Source organism: Podarcis pityusensis (genome assembly GCF_964106645.2).
Source record: "Podarcis pityusensis genome assembly, chromosome: 3".
In the NCBI taxonomy this organism is placed as follows: domain Eukaryota; kingdom Metazoa; phylum Chordata; class Lepidosauria; order Squamata; family Lacertidae; genus Podarcis; species Podarcis pityusensis.
This window is the reverse complement of record NC_138026.1, coordinates 360,577-382,471: the sequence shown is the minus strand read 5'-3', so window position 1 is coordinate 382,471 and position 21,895 is coordinate 360,577. Positions and strand designations below refer to the sequence as shown.

Genomic DNA, 21,895 nt, shown 5'->3' with positions numbered 1-21,895 from the left:
AACCAAGGGTAGACGGAAGGTATATTGGGATCTAGTAGTAGGCATCTGGGTGACAGGCAATAGGTTGTTATTATTATTAGTAGTAGTAGTAGCAGTAGCAGTAGTAGTAGTAGTATTAACGATAGCAACCCCTCCCCCTAAAGTGAGGGCTTTTCTTCTAAAAATCAGACTGCTGAGTTGAGGAAAGCTCAGGAGAAACACCAAGAGTGGTTTTTGTGTGAGAGAAAAGTTTGTGAGCTTTGTTCTGACAGCAAAAATATGTTCCTGAGCTGAAGCTGAGCTCAGCGGTGCCCTGTTCCTAAATTCTAATGATTTTGCTGCCTTCTCCTCTACTGAACTGCCTTTCTTTTGCCCCTGGTCATTAGTAGGCCTCAAGCTTCTAGTAGAAAGCCAAGTCTGCCAGGCTTGAAGTCTGCTTTTAGCATCCCAAGCAACTGTGGCCTATGACTGGGTTTTCATAAAAGCTTTTGGGTCTTTGTGTCCAAGTCATCATTTAGGAATCCCTTCCTTTGTGGGCTCAGGGACAGCAAAACCAATTGTTGGAAATGACTGAATGCACAACAGCTTTCCTGTGAGCCATGCTCTGTGTTTAGCTTTCAGGTGGTCAGGAAGAGTGAAAGAGTGGAATTGCACTGCAGAAGAGCTCCTTTAGGCCACTGTCAGTCAGGGTTCACTAGGGTTTTGCATCCTGCCTAACAACATGATCAGGGTTCCAGTGTCCATAAGCAGGGGGGTGGGGCAGGGGGTGGTCAGAGACAGGAAGCGGGAAGCACAAAACTGGGTCTTTGACTCAGGTGAACTAAGCCTAGTTTCACCCCTGTGTTTGTGCAACCTTTTACTCAGCAGCAATGCTGTCCAAAACTAAGGGCAAAAACTATCTAGTGTCCTCTGGAAGGAAGGAGGACAGATGGTGTTGGTGGTCAAGGAATCTGGCATATCAGGTAACATGTGAAGGAGACAGAGAGGATGTGGCAATGGACTGGGTTGCCTACTAAAAGCTTGATTTGACTGGATGCAAAATAGTAAGATGAATGAAGTTGTATAATGCTACTCACTGGAGTTTTCAACAGTTGCATTGTAATACATTTTGTTAAAAAAAATTTGGTGTGTCAAATTAAAACCCTCTTCAGTTTGCATTAAGTTCTTCAAAATACAATTCTTGTTATCATTCAGAATCACAAATTTTGCATACAAATTTACATTTTTAAATTATCATATTTTACCTGACTGAATTGGCTCAGTTCTGTTACCTCTGAAAAAGACTTTGACTGTCTGTCCACAATCTGAAATATAAAAAATCAGAACAAAAGAAATTTGGATTTCTTAAATTATGACCGGAAATAGCAATGTTCAACCCACTAACTGTATCTGCAGTAATCTTTTGAAATAAACTTGTTTATTTTGTGAACCACCCTGAGACCTTCAGAAGATGGGTAGTATAACTTTAATAATTAAAAATAAAAATAAATAAACGGGACTGTTCCAGAGAATGTATTTATTTAATTATATTTTATTTATTAAATTTATAGACCTCCCTTCATCAAAAGATCTCAGGGCAGTTCACAGAATAAAATACAAGAACAACATTATCCACCTGCAGTTCTATCCCATGAAATGGGATTGCCATAACTGTTCCATGGCATGCCTTTGTTTGATAGCATGCCTTTGAAATCAACTGCCTTTGATTTTTGAATTTGCTGGAAATACATGCAGCAGCGGAGAAAAGAGTATACAGCTTTGTTGGAAAATAAAATAAACAGTCATGAATTGGCCTTCTAAGTCTACAGAGTGAGACATCTCGTGGTGCCCACTCCTCAGCGTCCAGCCAGGGCCTGACACTTGGGTGAATATGAGAGATATCTGGATGTTCTGAGATCAGGGTGCCAGGTGCACTGGGTCACTGCAGCAATATCAGTGAGGTTGAGTCATTCACCCTCCCATTGGTTCAGGAAATATGCCTACGTGTAGGTATAAAAGTCTCTAGGGCATTGCTTTCATTACGTCTTGCCTATGTCCTGTCCTGTTTGATGTCAGGGTCTGACTCTGAATCTGTGAAAGTCAGGGAAGAGGCTGTGGGTTTTATGCAGCAGTGTTAGCTAACATGGTGGTAGTGTTAGAGGATCTCTCTGTGCATACGCATCTTTATTTCAAAGACCAGGAGAACAGTATATGGTAGATAGCAGTGTTTCACTTTGTCTTGTGTCTGGAGACAGTGAATACTTTGCTACTTTGAACTGTGTGGCAGAGGAGTTTCCCCCTTAACTGAGGATTCTGGAAGAAGCTGTTCTGCTGGGAACAGGAAATCTCTAAGGCCTCTGCTGGGGCTCCATATACCCTGTGGATATATCACACTGGCTGAAGTACCAAGTGACTTCTTCCACAAGTCACCAACAGAGCATGCAACCCTCAGTGTGGATGTCTCACGTGGCAGCCTGAGGAGATGTTTTATGGGAACAGTGACAGGAAGCACAAACCCTAAGTGCCTGAAGAGCACTTCTCCATAGGCCCTCACAATTTTTACCTGATTTATGAAGGGCGTTATTAAAAAGTAAATTGTTGCAAAACACATGAAAGAAAGTGGTGTCTAAGAAATACACAAGCTATGTAGATTTTGAAGACACAACTCAACCAATGTTCCCAGAAGGCAGTAAGGAATTTGTGTAGCAGACCAAGTCTAATAGGTTGTACACTAACAGGAGTACAGTGATGTACTCCTATGGCAATGAGGCAAGGGCAGGTGAGGCTGCCCACCTCAAGAATCCCCATATTTTATATGCGACACAATCACAGTTTCTGACTAGTGTTCATACATACCTATTTCAGCAGGAGCGCCTGGAGGTCCTGGGGAACCTTGGAAGCCAGGACTCCCAGGAACCCCAGGGTCACCCAGAGGGCCAGGATATCCCTTTGGGCCTGGCAAGCCAACACCTGGCAAGCCTTCTTCTCCGGGAAAACCCTTTGGGCCTAACGGACCAGGTTCACCAGGATCCCCTGGTTCACCTCGTACACCATCACCCTGCAAAATGAGAGGCACAAATACAAAATGGGTGACACCTGGCTTGAGAGCAGTACATGTGAAAAGGATCAGACTTCCGGAGGTGGCGCCAACGGTAATGGCGGATTCCCTCTGATTCGGAGGGAACCCGCTCCACAGAAATAGGGTCGGATACCGCTTCGGCGCAGCGGGGACCCCTGAAACCACAGGCTGGTGAAGCCTGTGACCCTGGGACTCGGCGGGCACTGTCTGCGCCCCCCCCAATCTGCAAAGGAACCCGGCAACGGGCTCCGGAACAGAGCGGGGAAGTGGCGCTGTGCTGTGAGTCGTCTGCTTCTTCTGAGGAGTGAAGCCGCGTAGCTGTTGCCGGAGAGCGCTGCCTTTCTTCCTTGACAATTTGGCTTCGAAAATAACGATCCGTGAGTAGGATTACTACGTAATTAAAGGAACTGTACAAAAATTGAAAGTAATTGGCCGAAGCGGAGAGGTATAAAAGGGAAGTCTGCCTCCCGCTCTTGTAGATAGAACAAAGCATTGAACTTGAAAGCGGAAGCGGAAGCTTTAAAAGACGCGTAAAAGGATTACAATCCGATCATCTAACCGGGATTTCCCCCCCCTCAATTTGGGGGAAGAGGGGGGAAAGTTTTGAACGTTATTTCCCCAAGAAGAAGTGAGAAAGAGGAGATAAAAACCACTGCTCAAACTCCCTGGAACGGGTTCCCAGTGACAGTAAAAAGCCTAAGAGAATGTACTGTCTTTGAACGTATTTTGACAGCTAGCCCTGCATCTGAAATACAATTTGGATACAATATTGCTGATAGGTATCTCCTGGTCCTAAAGTAACTGTCTAAGATAGATTGTTATCTTTCTGGTGAATTGGGGGACTTAAGGGAGAAGTAAATTACTTTAAGAACTTTATGACTGTTACAGTGTCCCCCTAGTGGAATTTGGAACTAGCTACAACTGCAGCTGGCCTGAGGAAATTTCTCACACTGTTTTCCTGGAACTTTCCATTTCAAAACAACTTTGACTCTGACTGTGTGACTGACCTTGAGTTTTATCTAGAGGGGTATGGCAGATGGGAAAGAGAAGTTAGATTTGTTACAAGCAACAAGGTCTGGCAGACTATATCGCACAGACGGTGGATTGCAAAGGAGAGCTTCGACATCTGGCCCCCCTGGAGTCCCAACAGCAACCTCATCGGCACAACCTAAAACTAAAGGTATGGCAAGTGACGATGCCCTGGCTCAGGCACTGGCTAAAATTAATGAATCTTTGGATAGAATAAGTAAACAAGTAGCAGAGGCATCGGATAAGATTGATCAAAATACGACAAGTATTAACCAAAATACAGCAAGTATCAATAATTTGGGACAGAAAGTAAATACTAATACAGAAACTATTCAGAAATTATTACAGGAATCTGCTTCAACACGTGAGATTGCCGAAGAGGCTAAAGAAATTGCTACAGCTACTGTTGCAGAGGTTCAAGAGAAGATACCACCGCTACATAAACAACTTGAAGACCATAAGTCAATCCTGTCTATGATCGAGTTGAAGGAGAAACAAGTGAACTTAAGGGTCAGAGCTGTACCTGAAGTGGAGAAAGACAACTTAGTTGAATTTCTTACGCAGGAATTCCTAGATTTTTGGAGTCCAGATTTGGGGAAAGACAGTTTTAAAATAGTGAATGCTTTTAGACTTGGAAAAGGAGGGGGAAAGAAGGTGAGAGATTGTTTGATCACTCTCCGAACAAAAGAAAAGATTTGAAAAATTAAAAAACAAAGTGCGAGACTGGCTTCATTATTATCAGATAATGGAGGCATACAATTTGGACAAGAAAATTGGCTTCCAGGTGGAAAAATCAAAATTAGAAACAGAACTGTTAGAACCCAAAACTAAGAATTTGTCAAGAATGTATAACTTGCTGCTGAAATGGAACACTCAGGATGAAACGGTGAAATCTGCTATGATTAAATGGGCACAAGACGTTGGACACAACAGTATGTTCACTGACTGGGAACAGTTATGGACCACAGGTATGAAGTTTACGGCATGTAATGCCCTAAGAGAGAATATTATGAAAATGATATACAGGTGGTACATAACCCCAGTTAAGCTTGCAAAAATCTACCATTTGCCTGATAATAAATGTTGGAAATGTAAAGAAACTGAAGGTACATTTTTTCACCTTTGGTGGACGTGCCCAAAGATTAAGGCTTTCTGGGAGATGATATATAATGAATTAAAAAAGGTATTTAAATATACCTTCTTGAAGAAACCAGAGGCCTTTCTCCTGGGCATAGTCGGCCAATCGGTGTTAAAAAAGGATAGAACTTTCTTTATGTATGCCACAACAGCAGCAAGAATACTCATCGCAAAGTATTGGAAGACACAAGAGCTACCCACACTGGAGGAATGGCAGATGAAATTGATGGACTATATGGAATTGGCGGAAATGACTGGCAGAATCCGTGACCAGGGAGAAGAGTCGGTGGAAGAAGATTGGAAGAAATTCAAAGATTACTTGCAGAAATATTGCAAAATTAAAGAATGTTAGAGTGATGTTGGATTGAAATTAAGTGGCTTCTAGCTGTACAGGCTTTAAAGTTATATATAGATCAAGATTAAGGATTAGGATTAAAAAGGTTAAAAGAATGGAAAATTGGTTTTTAATAGGTAAAAATTTAATGTTATATTATATTAAGATTAAGGATTGGGATTAAAAAGGAGGGAAAGGAATTGCTGGACAAACAAACTGAATTGGAATACAAAAGAGGGAGGTATGAGGAGGTCCGGGAAATAAGTAAATGTAAAAGAAGTGATGAAAAGATGGAATTGTTTTTAACTGTTTTTTTTTCCTTTTTGTATTCTGTATTGTTTATTTTTCTTTTTCTTTTTAAATTCTTTTTTTTTATCAATGTGTTTCTTTTCATGTGAAACTTTAATAAATATCATTTAAAAAAAAGAAAAAAAAGAAAAGGATCTAGGAGTCTGGGTTGACCACAAACTTGACATGAGCCAACAGTGTGACGCGGCAGCTAAAAAAGCCAATGCAATTCTGGGCTGCATCAATAGCAGTATAGCATCTAGATCAAGGGAAGTAATAGTGCCACTGTATTCTGCTCTGGTCAGACCTCACCTGGAGTACTGTGTGCAGTTCTGGGCACCACAGTTCAAGAAGGACACTGACAAACTGGAACGTGTCCAGAGAAGGGCAACCAAAATGGTCAAAGGCCTGGAAACGATGCCTTATGAGGAACGGCTAAGGGAGCTGGGCATGTTTAGCCGGGAGAAGAGGAGGTTAAGGGGTGATATGATAGCCATGTTCCAATATATAAAAGGATGTCACATAGAGGAGGGAGAAAGGTTGTTTTCTGCTGCTCCAGAGAAGCGGACACGGAGCAATGGATCCAAACTACAAGAAAGAAGATTCCACCTAAACATTAGGAAGAACTTCCTGACAGTAAGAGCTGTTCGACAGTGGAATTTGCTGCCAAGGAGTGTGGTGGAGTCTCCTTCTTTGGAGGTCTTTAAGCAGAGGCTTGACAACCATATGTCAGGAGTGCTCTGATGGTGTTTCCTGCTTGGCAGGGGGTTGGACTCGATGGCCCTTGTGGTCTCTTCCAACTCTATGATTCTATGATGGCGGCTTTGGTCAAGGTATCCTCCTAGAAAGTTATTGGCTGGAGATGATGTGAATTGTAGTCTGAGGTCCAGCGCCGAGGGCTTCTGGCGGTTCCCTCACTGCGAGAAGTGAAATTACAGGGAACCAGGCAGAGGGCCTTCTCGGTAGTGGTGCCCGCCTTGTGGAATGCCCTCCCATCGAATGTCAAAAAAATAAACAACTATATGACATTTAGAAGACATCTGAAGGCAAAGTGATGAAGACAGTAAATTGAAGGAGTTAATTTTATTAGAAAGATGATTTTGGAGAGCTGTTACAAGGTGACACAATGAATTTCAGTTAGGAGGGATTTGAAGATGTCAGTTAACAATGAAAAATAAATTAGGTTTTATGTGTCTACATTTTTGTTTAGTTTTTTTGTTTTTAGTACTGTAATGTGTGTTTTTTATGTTATATTTGTTATAAATGTGGAAAATCAATAAAAAAGGGAAAAAAATAGGAGATCTGAAGCCAGTCCTGTTTAGAGAAGTTTTTAATGACTGATGTTTTAATGTATTTTTAACCATCTGTTGGAAGCCACCCAGAGTGGCTGGGGAAACCCAGCCAGATGGGTGGGGCAGAAATTATTATTATTATATTATTAGTCTGACACCATCAAGAGTGTTACAGGTTGCCCAACCTGTCAGTTTGTATTTCTTCATACAGAAAGTAGTGATCTGATTTGTAGAGGGTTCTGGAAGGTTCTCTGTGTGACAGAAACAAGCAGAAAGTTCATGATGTTTGGGTTATTCCTTCAGAGAAGTTGAGTACAGCAGGCCTAAACTGGTTCTGTTATCTCTTCTTCAAGGTCATGCTAACTATAAAAGTGAGGCCAGTAAGTAAGGCCTGGGTTTTGGTTTCTCTTTCTATCTCTTTTCCTTCTGGTGTGGTGTTCTGTACATAGGATGCTTAGTGTTAAGATTTAGACATAAGTTATTGCAAGTTTAAGTGAAGTCTGAAGCAACTGGATTTCTTATGGACAGTGCCAATCCTGAATGTATTGGATTTGTGATCATTATGCTCATTTGCCTTCAGTAGCAGTAAAGCTCTGCTCGATGAAATATAATTTTCTCTGGTCTATTTTTTGGGAATCCTGAAACATGTTTATGTTTTCACTCTGCTAACTATCCATTGGAGTTCTGCTCTGGAACAATATTGAGTAGAATTCCATGACACAACCCTGAGCCTAATTCTAATCGGCCAGGTACTTGACACACAACACCCCTCCACTCCTCATATTTACAGTCCTGGTTGACGGCCTGATGACATGCTGGCTGTGGGTGTATTTCTCCTTAACTCAGAACAAAGCATATAAAGCATACGAAAACTAAATCACGGTGAGAATGTTAATTCATTATTTGGCATTATGCATAAGGAAATTAACAAGAGGTGGCTTTGAAACACAAAACTTGTCCTTGAACATATTTTTGCCCCACAGAGTTTAAAGCCACGAAGGGCCCTGCTGAATCAGACCCCAGTGCCATCTAGTTCAGCACCATGTTCTCTCAGATGGCTGTGTCAAACCCACATGCAGGGTGTGAGGGCAGGAGCACTCTCTCCAGTTGGGCTCCCCAGCAATTGGTATTTAGAGATCTCCCACTTCCACAGCTGCTACACAGCTATCATGACTAGCAGCCACTAATAGATGGAGAAAAACTAATCTATATCCTCCCCCCCCCACATCTTACATAATTGTACACACCTCTATCATGTCCTTCCTTGCGTGCTTTTTCCCTAAATTAAAAAGCTCCACATGCCACCTTTCCTCATAGGGGAGTAGCTCAAGCCCCTTGATTATTTTGATGCCCTTTTCTGAACATCTACTTTCCATCCCTACTATATCTTTTTTCAGATGCAGCAATCAGAAGTGTACACAGTATTCCAAGATTTGTGTAGCAGCATTATAATATTGGTAGTTTTATTTTCAATCCCTTTCCTAATGATCTCTAAAATGGAATCCAACTTTTTTGCAGCTGCTGCACACAAGGCTGACATTTTTACTGAGCTATCCAGTAGCACCCCAAAGTCTTGTTCCAGGTCAATTACCATCAGTTTAGGACTCATGAATGTGAAATTATTTTTGTGCCTCATTTTACTGTTGCTTCTGCTAAATAGCACTTGCCATTTTAATGCCCACTTATCCCATCTGGAGACATTCTTTTGGCGCGCCACACAATCCTCTTTTTTTAATCACACTGAATAATTTGGTGCCACCAGCAAACCTGGCCATCTTACTGCTCATGCCTAACTCCAGATCATTTAGAAACAAGTTAAGGAGCAATGATCTTGTCAGGGTACTGCCATCGGAACAGGGTAGGGAAGCAGAGGGGCAGCTGGGTTACAGGGAACCTCTGAAAATCTTGTGAAGCAGTTCCTCTTCCTGTGGTGAGGAAAGCCACACCTCCAGTGGGAAAGAGGGGAAAGGACCAGAGGATGCTGCTGGGAGCCTCAGCACCGCTCGTGGCCAAGCTGGCCAGGAGGGAAGCACGCCCCTTCCATCGCCCACCCTGCGCAGAGGTGCAAAATGCAAAGAAGGAAGAAAAAGGCTGGGGGTGATGAAGCTCTTATGTTGGGGGAGGTCCCGGAAACAACCACTCCCGGATTCTGCTAGCTATTGAGGCAGACATGAACTTGTGGCTCTATACTGTAAATAGTTTTGCATCAAAATAAAACCTGTAAAAGACAGGTCGGAGTCCTGACTGGTTACTCACAAGCAACCACCATTGCCATCTGACAGATCTCAATGCAGATTATGCCTGGGGGACTCCACTTTCCATATCCCTCCACTAGGAGAACTGCCCATTTTTCAGTGTTTGCTTCCTGTTCTTTAAACATTTACTGGCTATCCCATGGCTTCTAAGTTTACTCAGGAGTCTTTAGTGAGGCACTTTATCTAAAGCTTTTTGAAAGTCCAAGTACACAATGTTTACTAGAATACCTCTATCAATATATCTGCTGACACTCTCAAAGGCTCCACAAGGTTAAATAAAAAAAATTGAATAATATCTGAAGAAGTGTGCATGCACATGAAAGCTTATACCCAGAACAAACTTAGTTGATCTCTAAGGTGCTACTGGACTATTTATTTATTTATTTATTTATTTTGACTGTGTCAGACCAACACAGCTACTTACCTGAATCTACAAGGTTAGTTAGGCCTTACAAGCAAAGTTGTGGAATTCTGTGCCAATAGAGGTCATGATGGCTAACATTATATTTGAGTCTCAAAAACAACACTGAATATAAGACAGTGTTATGAGTAGGTTATTAGTTAAGATAGTCAGGTACAATTGGCCTCCTGTTGGAAACAGGATATGCTTTGTTTATTTCATAAATTTTACACTGCTTGATTGAAGAAAAAACCTCAAAAAAGATAAAACAATAAAACAATCCCTTAAAAAATTACAACTATAATTTAAAACATACAGAAAGTTAAAACTGCAGTAGAATAGACTAAAATTAAAGCTCATTAAACTTTCCAAACACCTGGGTAGGCCTGTCTAAAAAAATGCAGTGAAGGTGCCTGCCTAATATCAACAGGCAGGAAGTCCCAAGGCGTCGCTGCCGCAGCACCGAACAATTGAGCTCTTACAGACTATTTGTGCACAGGACTGAATTTATGCTCTCATGAACAACATCCTGAGTCTGAAGCACATTAATGTTTAGTAGAGGAAGTACCTACTGCTATGCCAAGGATATGAGAGAAACCACCGTGTTACACCAGCACTACAGAGATCTATTTTGACCATGTCTGAATAACAAATGGCCTTCAATGTGACCTATTAATATAGAGGAAACAGTGGCTTGTCAGATGTTGTTTATCCTTTATTTAAAATATTTCTTAAAAATTAAACAAATAAATATAACAATATACAGCAAGGTAAGAGGCAAGCTAAAACAAACCCGTAAAACTAAGGAGTAGAATAGGGAAAAATTTCAAAATACAACCTAAAATGCCTGGGCAAAGAGCATGGTGCCAAAAATATTGTAATGCCAGCACCAGGCATGTCTCTTTGGGGAGGGCATTCCAGAGTCACCACAGAAAGGACATTTGCAATGGTTAGCGATGATGAATGAGGAGTGTTAGACCAGCAAACAGCTGCAAGGCTATGGACTCCCCATCCCTGAATTTAAAGAATTCTCTTCTTTGTCACATTGATAAGAAGAAGGTGAAGTGGTTGCTTACCGGAAGCCCAGGTAGTCCTGGTAAACCATCTGTGCCGTCTCTTCCTGGCAAACCATCTTCTCCTTTATATCCAGGAATTCCTGGAATTCCTTGGTCTCCTTTAGCACCTAAGTGAAACACAACTCGTATAGGAAATATACTACTGCTAAATGTGGTACGTTTGCAGAAATAAAAATAAATTGAAACGCAGAGCTATGGCCATACCTCTTGTGGTGACATATCGCGAATCTCCTTTTGGCCCTTCTTGTCCAGGTGGCCCAGGTACACCAGGCAATCCCTAATAGTCAAGATTATGAGAATTACGTTAGTCATATTAGTAACATACAAAAGTGTAAGGGTAAACCCGTTTCCTCTTGCAAGAAAAAGGAATAACCCTCTTGACAAGATGCAGAGAAAATAGGTTTCAGAGTGAAAGGATGAAGAGGCAACATCAGTTTCCTGTGTGTCTGTATGTGTGTGAGAGAAGTAATTGCTCTGTTGCAGGCAGACTATGTCACATAAAGTTGGTTTATAGTATGATCATATTTATACTTAAAAGGTGAGGGGAATTAGGCAGAGTATGGGAAAAATTTTTTCACAAGGCTACAAATAAGTTTAGAAAGCAATGGTTAGCTTGGCCTAGGTTTAGGCCAAGTGTGTGTAAAAACGTAGAATACCCACACCTCTGTCCATACAAAAGCAAACAATATTCCGAAAACTGGCCTGAGCACTGAAAAAAGAATTATCACACACAAACAAACACACACACCAAAAGTATCCTCAGTAATTAAAATAGATTAAAACAAAATAATTAAGAACTAATTCAAATTTCAAGAAAGGAGTGTTTCTGACTAAACATCAGAAATAACTTTCTGATGGTAAGGACCGTTTGACAGTGGAACCAACTACTTTGGGATGTGGTGTACTCTCCTTCCTTGGAGGCTGTTAAGCAGAGGTTGGATGGCCACCTGTCACAGATGCTTTAGTCATGCACAGCAGGAGCTTGGACTAGATGACCTTTGAGGCTCCTCCCAACTCTGTCATTCTGTCATTCCTTTCATGACTCATTAATATTGTACAAATGGGATCATGATATGTGTGTACAAGTGGACCCACGTGACAAGTTTGTGTTATGCTCCCAAAATGATGCTTGGACCCTTCCTAAATAAGTGAAATTGAGATTTTTTTGTGTGGTACGGTGGCATATATACCTAATCAAAATAAATCTACATTTGTTTAAATAAATTGCATAGGAAACATACTTAATGATATGGGAAAAGGTGTTACAACATAAATGCCATACTTTTGAGCCAGGAAAGCCAGGCACTCCATGTGGGCCTTGATCACCAGGGTCTCCTTTTCTCCCCACCGGCCCCATTGGACCTGGAAATCCTGGTGGACCAGGTTGCCCAGCAGGGCCTCTTTTTCGTTCGGTACTTTCAGCACATTTACAATCTCCTGGCTCTCCTGCAAAACAATATTCAGAGAAGGAGACCTAAGAAGAATTGCCCTCTTGAAAGCATATTGTAGAAGCTAAGAGTGAGCAGCAGGGGTTAAAGTGCTCAAGCTCGGCTTCTTTGCCCTTTGGTGCCTCAGGGACCAGAGGGCTTCGTCAGTGTCTGGATTTACTATAATTTAAGGTTATTTTTTACCTTCTTTTTTTGAAAAAAAATGTGGTAATTTCTACCATGGGAACTTTGGTATAAATTAGTCTACACTTCCTTATGTTTTATCATTGCCTCAATAAATCACATTGCTGCATCCTATACTTCTTCTTTATTGACAATGGTGACAACTTATAATTAAAAGCAAAAGCATTTCATTTCTTTTTTCTGTAACTTGTTTGCTTATATTAACATTCAATAAAAACAATGAAAAAAGAAGTCACTCTTGTTCCTGTAAATTACAAAAAATCTCTAAGATAATGTTTCCCTGTAAAAGAGGCAGAATTTACAGTGTGTCCACCTTGATACATGCAAACCACTTCTCCAAGCACTGCAGTGATTACCCAGGAGTGGTTTTGCCTTCATTTGGTAACAGATCACTGGAAGCTTATTACAAAATGATATATGAGTTTGTTTTCTTCAATTATGGTTGTTGTTGTTAAATAAGAACAACAACAAACCAATAATCCTCACTCCCACAACACATTTAAAAAGGCATTGGATGTCATCAGTCAAAGGCCTGGTTGAAGAGGAAAGTTTTTGCCTGATGGCCGGGGAGAGTATTCCACAAGCAGGGAGCAACTGCAGAAAAGGTCCGTTGCCACCCTCTGGGCCTCTAGCTTAAGCTTATTTGCGAATGTATAACTAAACAGGTAAAGGTAAAGGGACCCCTGACCACTAGGTCCAGTTGTGGATGACTCTGGGGTTGCGGCGCTCATCTCGCTTCATTGGCTGAGGGAGCCGGCGTACAGCTTCCAGGTCATGTGGACAGCATGACTAAGCTGCTTCTGGAGAACCAGAAGCACCATTTACCTTCCCGCCAGAGCAGTACCTATTTATCTACTTGCACTTTGACGTGCTTTCAAACTGCTAGGTTGGCAGGAGCAGGAACTGAGCAAGGGGATTCAATACTTTGAATCAAATCAGCGCTCAAGAGAAATGCCCCACATTCTTGAATACTGTTAGATTGCAGAGTCTAAAAATTCAGCTCAGCTCTCTCTGTCTCCCTCTCAGGCCTCTATTGTTTTTCATTCACAAGTAGCTTACCCCTTCCTTTGACTAGTGGGGTGGTGATGGAATAGGAAATATTTCTCTTTTCCTTTTCCAGCCTTCTTGGGCCATTTTACCCATAGTTCCCCTAATAAAATATGTTCCTGGTAAGGTTGCCACCAACTATTAAGGGAATTATAACTGTCTTTCTGGCTCCATTAACTTCCTCCTGTCCAAACTCCTAATCCTACAACACTAATCTCCCTTCTTGAAGAAGTTTAGCTCTCCAGACTGTCTTTAAAATATAACAACAGATAATCAGAACATAGCAGAGTTGTCCTGTATCAAAAAGCAATTGGTACCTATCGAAACAAATCCTAGGCTATTCATACATCTTTGTCAAGTCCGTAAGGCAAATTCACAATAACAACCCCATTCACAGGAATTTTATAGCAAAACCTTTAATGTTTATTCAGAATTATCCGATTCAATTTATGGGTGCATAAGGATAACAACTTTGACCTGCTATTTGCACATTTAGAGTTCTGACCAGATTCAGAACATGTTAACTTTGAAAACTTGTATCTGGAATCCCATGGCAAGTTGAAGAGATCTCTATTTGTATGTTTGGGGGGGGGAAACTATTTTGGGGAGATGACAAGAAGTGAAGAAACATCTCTCCTCTTCTTCTTTTTCTTCTTTTACTACTAATACTACTATTGAATTGGTTCAAATCTTTGTCCCAAACAGGTAAATACTATTCAGGCTGCAAAAAAGTTTGTCTCCTGAAAATAAGGGAATCTTGAGATGGGATTGAGATTTCAGGGGTTTCTGGGTCCTGAATTATGAATTATTTCAGCATTACGCTTTACTTATTGTTAAAATTTATACCTCCCCCAATAAGGTCACATGGCAAATTACAAGCGGCATAAACAACTGGCATAAATACAGTCATTAGTCACAAACAGAGGGAGGTCTTCAACACAGCACTAAGCAGATTACTCCATCAGTGCAAGCATTTCTGCTGGCCTGATGGAACAACCTGCCCTCTCCTCCCCTTATGTGCTGTTCTGGGAGTTCTGTTGACCCCCAACCCCCAAGAAGAGTGGGGGAAAACCCCACAGGGCAGGGTTTGTTAACCGAATCTGACTATAAATAATCAAACCCCCTAAATAGTAAATCCAACGGCCTCACTCACAGTATTTCTCACATCTGAAAAACAGACGACAGTCGGTGCTGGAACCTGGAAGTAGATCCTGGAAATGGGGAGCACCCTGGAGATTCCTGGTCTGCGAGGAGACCCTTCCAAGAGCCCAAAGAGGAAATCCTCTTCAAGCTCTGGGGAGGGTCTCCTCGTGAGCAGAAGACCTCCCTGCTTAGCAGTTGATGTGTGAGGTAGCGCAGAAGCCACCGCTTTCTCACACGTCAGCTGTGCAAGCTACACTGTACCTCTGGCTTGAGCGGCTTCCTTGACAAGCTCCGCTGACATGCTGGGAAGAGGCTTCCCGATGTGGCTCAATGGAGCAGCAAAGCTGATTCAGGCGACTCCCCACCTTAGACATGTCCCTTCGGCTTCTGCGCAAGAGTCAGAAGGGCAGTCCAGCTCTGTGGACCAGCATAGCTGATGAGTAGGGAAGAAGGGTTTTTTAAAGAAAGGTTTTAAATGAGGAAGGCGGAGACAGGGATAGTACAAGACTCCTAATCAAGGAGAAAAGTTGTCTGGTCTCAGGATATTGTGCAAATTAAGCCTCTCCCTTTCACGACAATCTATAGTAGACAACACATGAAAGCACCAGTCCACGTGTGCCTTACCTTTCAACCCCTTTTGCCCTCGTGGTCCTGGGTAACCTTGGTTTCCTGGAGGACCAGGAAACCCTGGAAGACCCTTCACTGCAACAGAAGTATCTGTAGAATGGGATCATTTATTTATTAGATTTTGCAAATGTAACAAGAAGGGAAATAAAGCAACATCATTAGGTCATTTTAACAATAAACATAATCAATTAGTCCTGAATTAAATATGCAGTACGGGTCAATATAAGCAGTCCATATAATAGGTATTAAAACTAGATTGACTATTATAATATGTAGAAAGGGCGGTGAGATCACCAGACCACTGAGTAGTAGATGGTGAGTATTTACTCTCCCAGTCTCAAAGTCTCTTTGCAAACACAGGGCTTTGAGGAATCCACTTTTGTCCATTTGTTATGTCTCCAAATCATATGAATATAATTTAGAAGTGTGTGGGCATCCACAGAAAGAAAAACACACAAAACACTCCCATATCATTATTATTAATTATTAATTTATATATCGCCTCAAAGAAGCATTATCAGCATTGCATCACCAGCATCTATCTGAAATGGCCTTCCTTTAAAGGCACTGTGGAATTCAATATGTCTGGAATATCCATTTTTGTTTATTCAATCTCAATTTTAAATCTCAAGAAAAATTATGGGAGGGGGGAATATTGTCCCCACATGCATAAGTGACATAAAGTAGGGAGCATCCCACTTTAAGAGGGAGGGCATGTGTGGAGGAGTGAGAGAGGGACACCCAGGACTGCTGCCCAGTCTGTCCTGAGCCTGCTTGCTTGCCTGCCTGCCTGCCTGCCTGCCTGAGGTGATTTGCCACCCAGGAATTGCTTACAACGAGGCCCTTTACCGTACAGTTGGCGTTCATCTTTCCGACGGCGAAAATGTTTAGTTGGCCGATATTATCAAAGGCATAAAAGGTTGGTTGCAGATGTGAGGGTATTGGCGGCGAGCTTTGGGTTTGTGTGGCGTTCAGGCATTGGAATAGCAATGTGTGGGGGAGGGGAGGTGCGACCATCACCTGCCCCTCCCATGCTCAAGGGTATTCCGTTAAAGGAATCCTGGGGTGTGGATCTCGTCCGAAGCCCGGGGAGGGGCTAGGGCCATGCCACAACTCCAGCGGGAACCCAGGGGATGCTTGAGTCGATCCACATCGGCAGGGCTCCCCCTACTGGTGGCTTACCCTTACCAGACTCCCTGCAAGGAGGGAAGGAGTCAGATATAGTCAGTTGATGCCAATGCCGCTCACATTCTGTAACCAATAAAGTTGTGGCCTAAATTTTGCCCATTAACATTAACCTAAAATTCTGTGTCCGTATGTCTTTATTCTCATGGGGTGGCTTGGGGCTTTGACATGCAACAGTCCATGCAACCAGTACAAAACAGAAAAGTCTTGTTCTTTCACACTGAGAGACAGTGTGGTGTAGTGGTTAAGAGCGGTAGTCTCGTAATCTGGGGAACCGGGTTCGCTTCCCCGCTCCTCCACCTGCAGCTGCTGGGTGACCTTGGGCTAGTCACACTTCTCTGAAGTCTCTCAGCCCCACTCACCTCACAGAGTGTTTGTTGTGGGGGAGGAAGGGAAAGGAGATTGTTAGCTGCTTTGAGACTCCTTCGGGTAGTGATAAAGCGGGGTATCAAATCCAAATCCAAACTCCTCTGCTTTAGGATTCATTACCAAGTGGAAAATTTAAAATTCTCACTGGTCTTTCAAATAGTTTCAAAATGCTTAAATAGGAAATTTCCCAGAATATTATTGTCAGCACTATCATGTAACTTTTTAATGTTAATTACTTTTAAAAGTTCTGGGTTCCTACCTGGACTTCCTGGAGGGCCAGGGACACCCGGTGATCCTTGTAATCCAGGATCGCCATCTAATCCTGGAGGACCTGGATAAACAGCTGCGAAACCTGGATCGCCAGTCAGGCCTTTGGGGCCCATTTCTCCAGGCAAACCTCTTCCCACAGAGTTATCTGAAATGAGGAAAGCAGGTAGGTATGCATTATTTTAAGAATGCTCTAGATAAAAAAAAATGATATCATATGTCAAGGCTGCAGGGATACGCACAATTATGTACTTCAAATACCTGTCAATGCCCAGACACTAAATCTTTGATCAGAATAGTAATAAGAATGGAATAGGTAAACTAGGGTTTTCATTTACTCACAAAGGAAAGAGAGGCGAAGTGACTTGACCAAAGCCAAACTGCAAACAACAACTCAGTAACCCTAAAGTCAGTCCACTGCTCTCTCCAATGCCTCTGGATTATATTTCTTTACCATGCAACTGCTACACAATCTTTTACAAAGATTAGCACTTAGCACTGTATTAGCACTTCAGAGATAACATAATGTCCATTGGTCCTAGCTATAATTCAGCTGAAGCATTGTCTATTAACTAATAGTAAGTGCCTCTTTTTTAAAAAACGAAAGTATAGATTGTGAATAATGGTAGAATCATAGTTCTGTAAAGAACCAAAAGTCCAGATCCATTCCTAATGGGTACAGTGAGGTTAATTCCTACAAAAACAGAATGCAAAAGGTGTTTTTCATTATTTTTCTAAGTTAATCACTGCCAGAGCTGATATGAAGTCAGGCATGTCCAGCTTCCATTAGGCTGCGATCTATCCAATACAAAAAACTGGCAGTGATTTACCACACTCTCCCATTGTCATTCTTCAATTTAAATATATTATATTTGGCTGGGGAAACCCAGCCAGATGGGCAGGGTATAAATAATAAATTATGATGATGGTGAAAAAAATAACAAATTATTACTCCCACACCAGCCCCCTCCCAAGGCCCTTGGCGCACATGGGAAGCTCCGAAATGTCCAATTCCTCCTTTACCAAATGAAGAGCTGGGGGGGGGGGGGCAGCAGATTACTTTCTTTTTTAAAAAAATTAATATTTATTACTTTTCTAACAAATTATACACTACAAAAACAATACAATACAATACAACACAATAGAAAAACACTACATAACATTGACACATAAAAACACATTAAATACATTAAACTAACAAAACAAAACAAAACAAAAACAGTTTAAAATAAATCAAACAATTTCAGTATCTTATCTTTCATTCACTTATTTCCACGACCTCCTCCCACCTCCCTTTTTGTATTCCACTTCTGTTAATTGTTTCAGCAATTCTTTTCCATCTTCCTCTGTTTTCTATCCTATAATTATCTTAACACGTTCTAACCTTATTTTTCCCTTTAATACTCTATTAATCTATTTATACTTAATTCCTTGTAACATTTCTACTAAAGCCATATAATTTCATTCCAACATTTTTCTAACATTCATTAATTTTACAGTGTTTCCGTAAATAGTCTTTAAACTTTTTCCAGTCTTCTTCCACCAACTCTTCTCCCTGGTCTCGGATTCTGCCAGTCATTTCCGCCAATTCCATATAGTCCATCAACTTCATCTGCCATTCTTCCCGGGTGGGTAAATCTTGTGTCCTCCAATACTTCGCGATAAGTATTCTTGCTGCTGTTGTTGCATACATAAAAAGAGTTCTATCCTTCTTTGACACCAATTGGCTGACCATGCCCAGGAGAAAGGCCTCTGGTTTCTTCAGGAAGGTATATTTAAATACCTTTTTCAATTCATTATAAATCATCTCCCAGAATGTCTTAATCCTTGGGCATGTCCACCAAAGGTGAAAGAATGTACCTTCAGTCTCATTACATTTCCAACATTTATTGTCGGGCAAATGATAAATTTTTGCAAGCTTGACTGGTGTCATGTACCACCTGTAAATCATTTTCATTAACTTTTCTCTTAGGGCATTACATGCCGTGAATTTCATACCTGTGGTCCATAACTGTTCCCAGTCAGCCATCATTATATTATGTCCAACATCTTGTGCCCATTTAATCATAGCTGATTTCACCGTTTCATCCTGAGTGTTCCATTTCAACAGCAAGTTATACATTCTTGACAAATTCTTAATTTTTGGATCTAACAGTTCTGTTTCCAATTTTGATTTTTCCACCTGGAAACCAACTTTTTTGTCCAAATTGTATGCCTCCATTATTTGGTAATAATGGAGCCAATCTCGCACTTTATTTTTCAATTTTTCAAAACTCTGCAGTTTTAGTCTGTCTCCATCTTGTTCCAGAATTTCCCAATATTTCGGCCATTTGGCCTCCATATTGAGTTTTTTCTGTGCCTTCGCTTCCATTGGTGACAACCATCTTGGGGTTTTCTTTTCTAGCAAATCTTTATATCTTATTCAAACATTAAACAATGCTTTTCTAACAATATGATTTTTAAATGCTTTATGTACTTTTACCTTATCGTACCACAAATATGCATGCCAACCAAATACATTATTGAAACCTTCTAGGTCCAACACGTCAGTATTTTCAAGTAGCAGCCATTCTCTCAGCCAATGAAAAGCAGCTGATTCATAGTAAAGTTTAAGGTCTGGCAGGGCAAATCCACCTCTTTCTTTAGCATCACTTAATATCTTAAATTTTATTCGAGGCTTCTTGACCTGCCAGACAAATCTGGAAATATCTTTCTGCCACTTCTTGAAACAATCCATCTTATCCAAAATTTGTAATGCTTGGAACAGAAACAACATCCTTGGCAGCACATTCATTTTTATCACAGCAATTTGACCTAACAATGATAACTTCAAATTTGTCCATATTTCTAAATCCTTTTTCACTTTGATCCAACATTTTTCATAATTATCCTTAAATAAATTCACATTTTTGGCAGTCATGTTAACCCCTAAATATTTCACTTTCTTAACCAGTGTTAATCCTGTCTCCTCCTGAAACTTCTCTCTCTCATTCACAGTTAAGTTTTTCTCTAAGACCTTAGTTTTCATTTTATTCAGCTTAAAACCTGCTACCTGTCCGAGTTCCTGAATCAGTTCCAATACCCTCTTAGTACTGGATTCTGGCTCCTGTAAAGTCAATACTAAATCATCAGCAAATGCTTTCAGTTTGTACTGTTTAGCTCCCACTTGTATACCTTTAACCTCTTGGTCCTTTCTTATCATGTTTAACAAAACCTCAAGGACCGATATAAAGAGCAATGGAGAAATTGGGCAGCCTTGCCGTGTCCCTTTCTCAGTCTTAAACTCTTCTGTCACTACATTGTTCACAATTAATTTTGCCTTTTGTTCTGAATAAATTGCACCTATACCGTTTTCAAACCCTTGACCTACCCCCATCCCCTGTAGATTCTTCTTTATAAAACTCCAAGAAATATTGTCAAAGGCTTTCTCTGCATCCACAAATATCAAAACTGCCTTAGTGTTGATATTCACTTGTAGTTTTTCTAGAATATTAATTATATTCCTCATGTTATCAGACAAATGTCTGCCCGGGAGAAAGCCTGCTTGGTCTTTATGAATTTCTTCTACCAGCACCTTTTTTAATCTTTTAGCCAAAATATCTGCAAAAATTTTGTAATCCACATTAAGCAGCGATATGGGGCGGTAGTTCTTAAGTTGTGTCTTTTCAGTCTCTGTTTTCGGTGTAAGTGTTATGTAGGCTTCTTTCCACGACTCTGGTGCCTTTCTCCCTTCCAATATTTCGTTGCAGACTTCCTTCAATGGTTGTATTAACCATTCTTTCAAGGATCTGTAATATCTTGAAGTCAAACCATCTGGCCCTGGAGATTTACCTAATTGCATATTCTGGATGGCCCCTTCCACCTCCTGATCCGTTATTTTGTGGTTCAACATTAGCTGTTTTTCCTGAGAAATTTTGTGTAATCCATTTATTTTCAAAAATCAATCAATGTCCATTTCTTTCTGCTTCTCCTGTGTATAAAGTTGTTTGAAATACCTCTGGAAGCACTTCCTAATCTCCACTGGGTTCTGTATATTCTTTCCTTCCACTTCCAAATTCGTAATAGTATTGAGTTTTTGTCTTTTTTTCATTTGCCAGGCCAACAGTTTTCCACACTTATTTGCCGATTCAAATGTCTTTTGCCTCATCTGTTTAATCTTCCATTCTATTTCCTGATTCATCAGCTTCACGTATTGTACTTGATATAACTTTATCTCTTTCAGAATCTCCTGTGACTTTGGTTTTGCTCTCAGTTTCTTCTCTCCTTCCTTTATCTTTCCCAGGATTTTATCCTTTTTTTCATTCTGAGTTCTCTTCTTAATTGCATTCTGTTGTATTAGGAATCCTCTCATAACCGCTTTGCTTGCGTCCCAAATTACTCTTTTTTCCACTGTGGTATTCATGTTTATCTCAAAATAGTCTCTTAGAGTTTTTTGGGCCTTCTTGGTCACCTCTTCATTCCTGAACAAAGTGTCATTCATCCTCCATCTGAAGGAACCAATTGGCGTCAATTTCATTTCCATCTTCACCGCATTATGGTCAGAATAAGTTTTGGGGCAAATCTCCACTTTACTGATCTTCGGAGCCAATCCCCTGGTTACCCAGATTTGGTCAATTCTTGTCCATGTCATTTTAGCCTCAGAGAAGAAAGTTCCCTCTCTTCCCAGAGGGTTCTTCATTCTCCAAATGTCAACTAAGTCCATATTTTCAGCCATGTCAAAAAAAGTTTTTGGTAGCCTACCATCTTTGGTGACTACCTGTCTCTGTGCCTTGTCCATA

At 41.0% G+C, this 21,895-nt stretch overlaps 1 protein-coding gene across 1 annotated transcript in view; it reads right to left on the bottom strand.

Moving 5' to 3' along the window:
• The window catches only part of COL4A2 (collagen type IV alpha 2 chain), a 191,437-nt gene that overhangs the window by 61,339 nt on the left and 108,203 nt on the right, over positions 1–21,895 (bottom strand). Inside the window, exons 20-26 of the mRNA XM_080997344.1 lie at positions 17,110–17,265; positions 15,294–15,386; positions 12,131–12,294; positions 11,053–11,125; positions 10,849–10,955; positions 2,815–3,016; positions 1,224–1,283 (exon numbers count right to left, since the gene is read on the bottom strand). Coding sequence (XP_080853470.1) covers positions 1,224–1,283; positions 2,815–3,016; positions 10,849–10,955; positions 11,053–11,125; positions 12,131–12,294; positions 15,294–15,386; positions 17,110–17,265 — 855 coding nt within the window. The remainder of the gene's footprint in view (positions 1–1,223; positions 1,284–2,814; positions 3,017–10,848; positions 10,956–11,052; positions 11,126–12,130; positions 12,295–15,293; positions 15,387–17,109; positions 17,266–21,895) is intronic.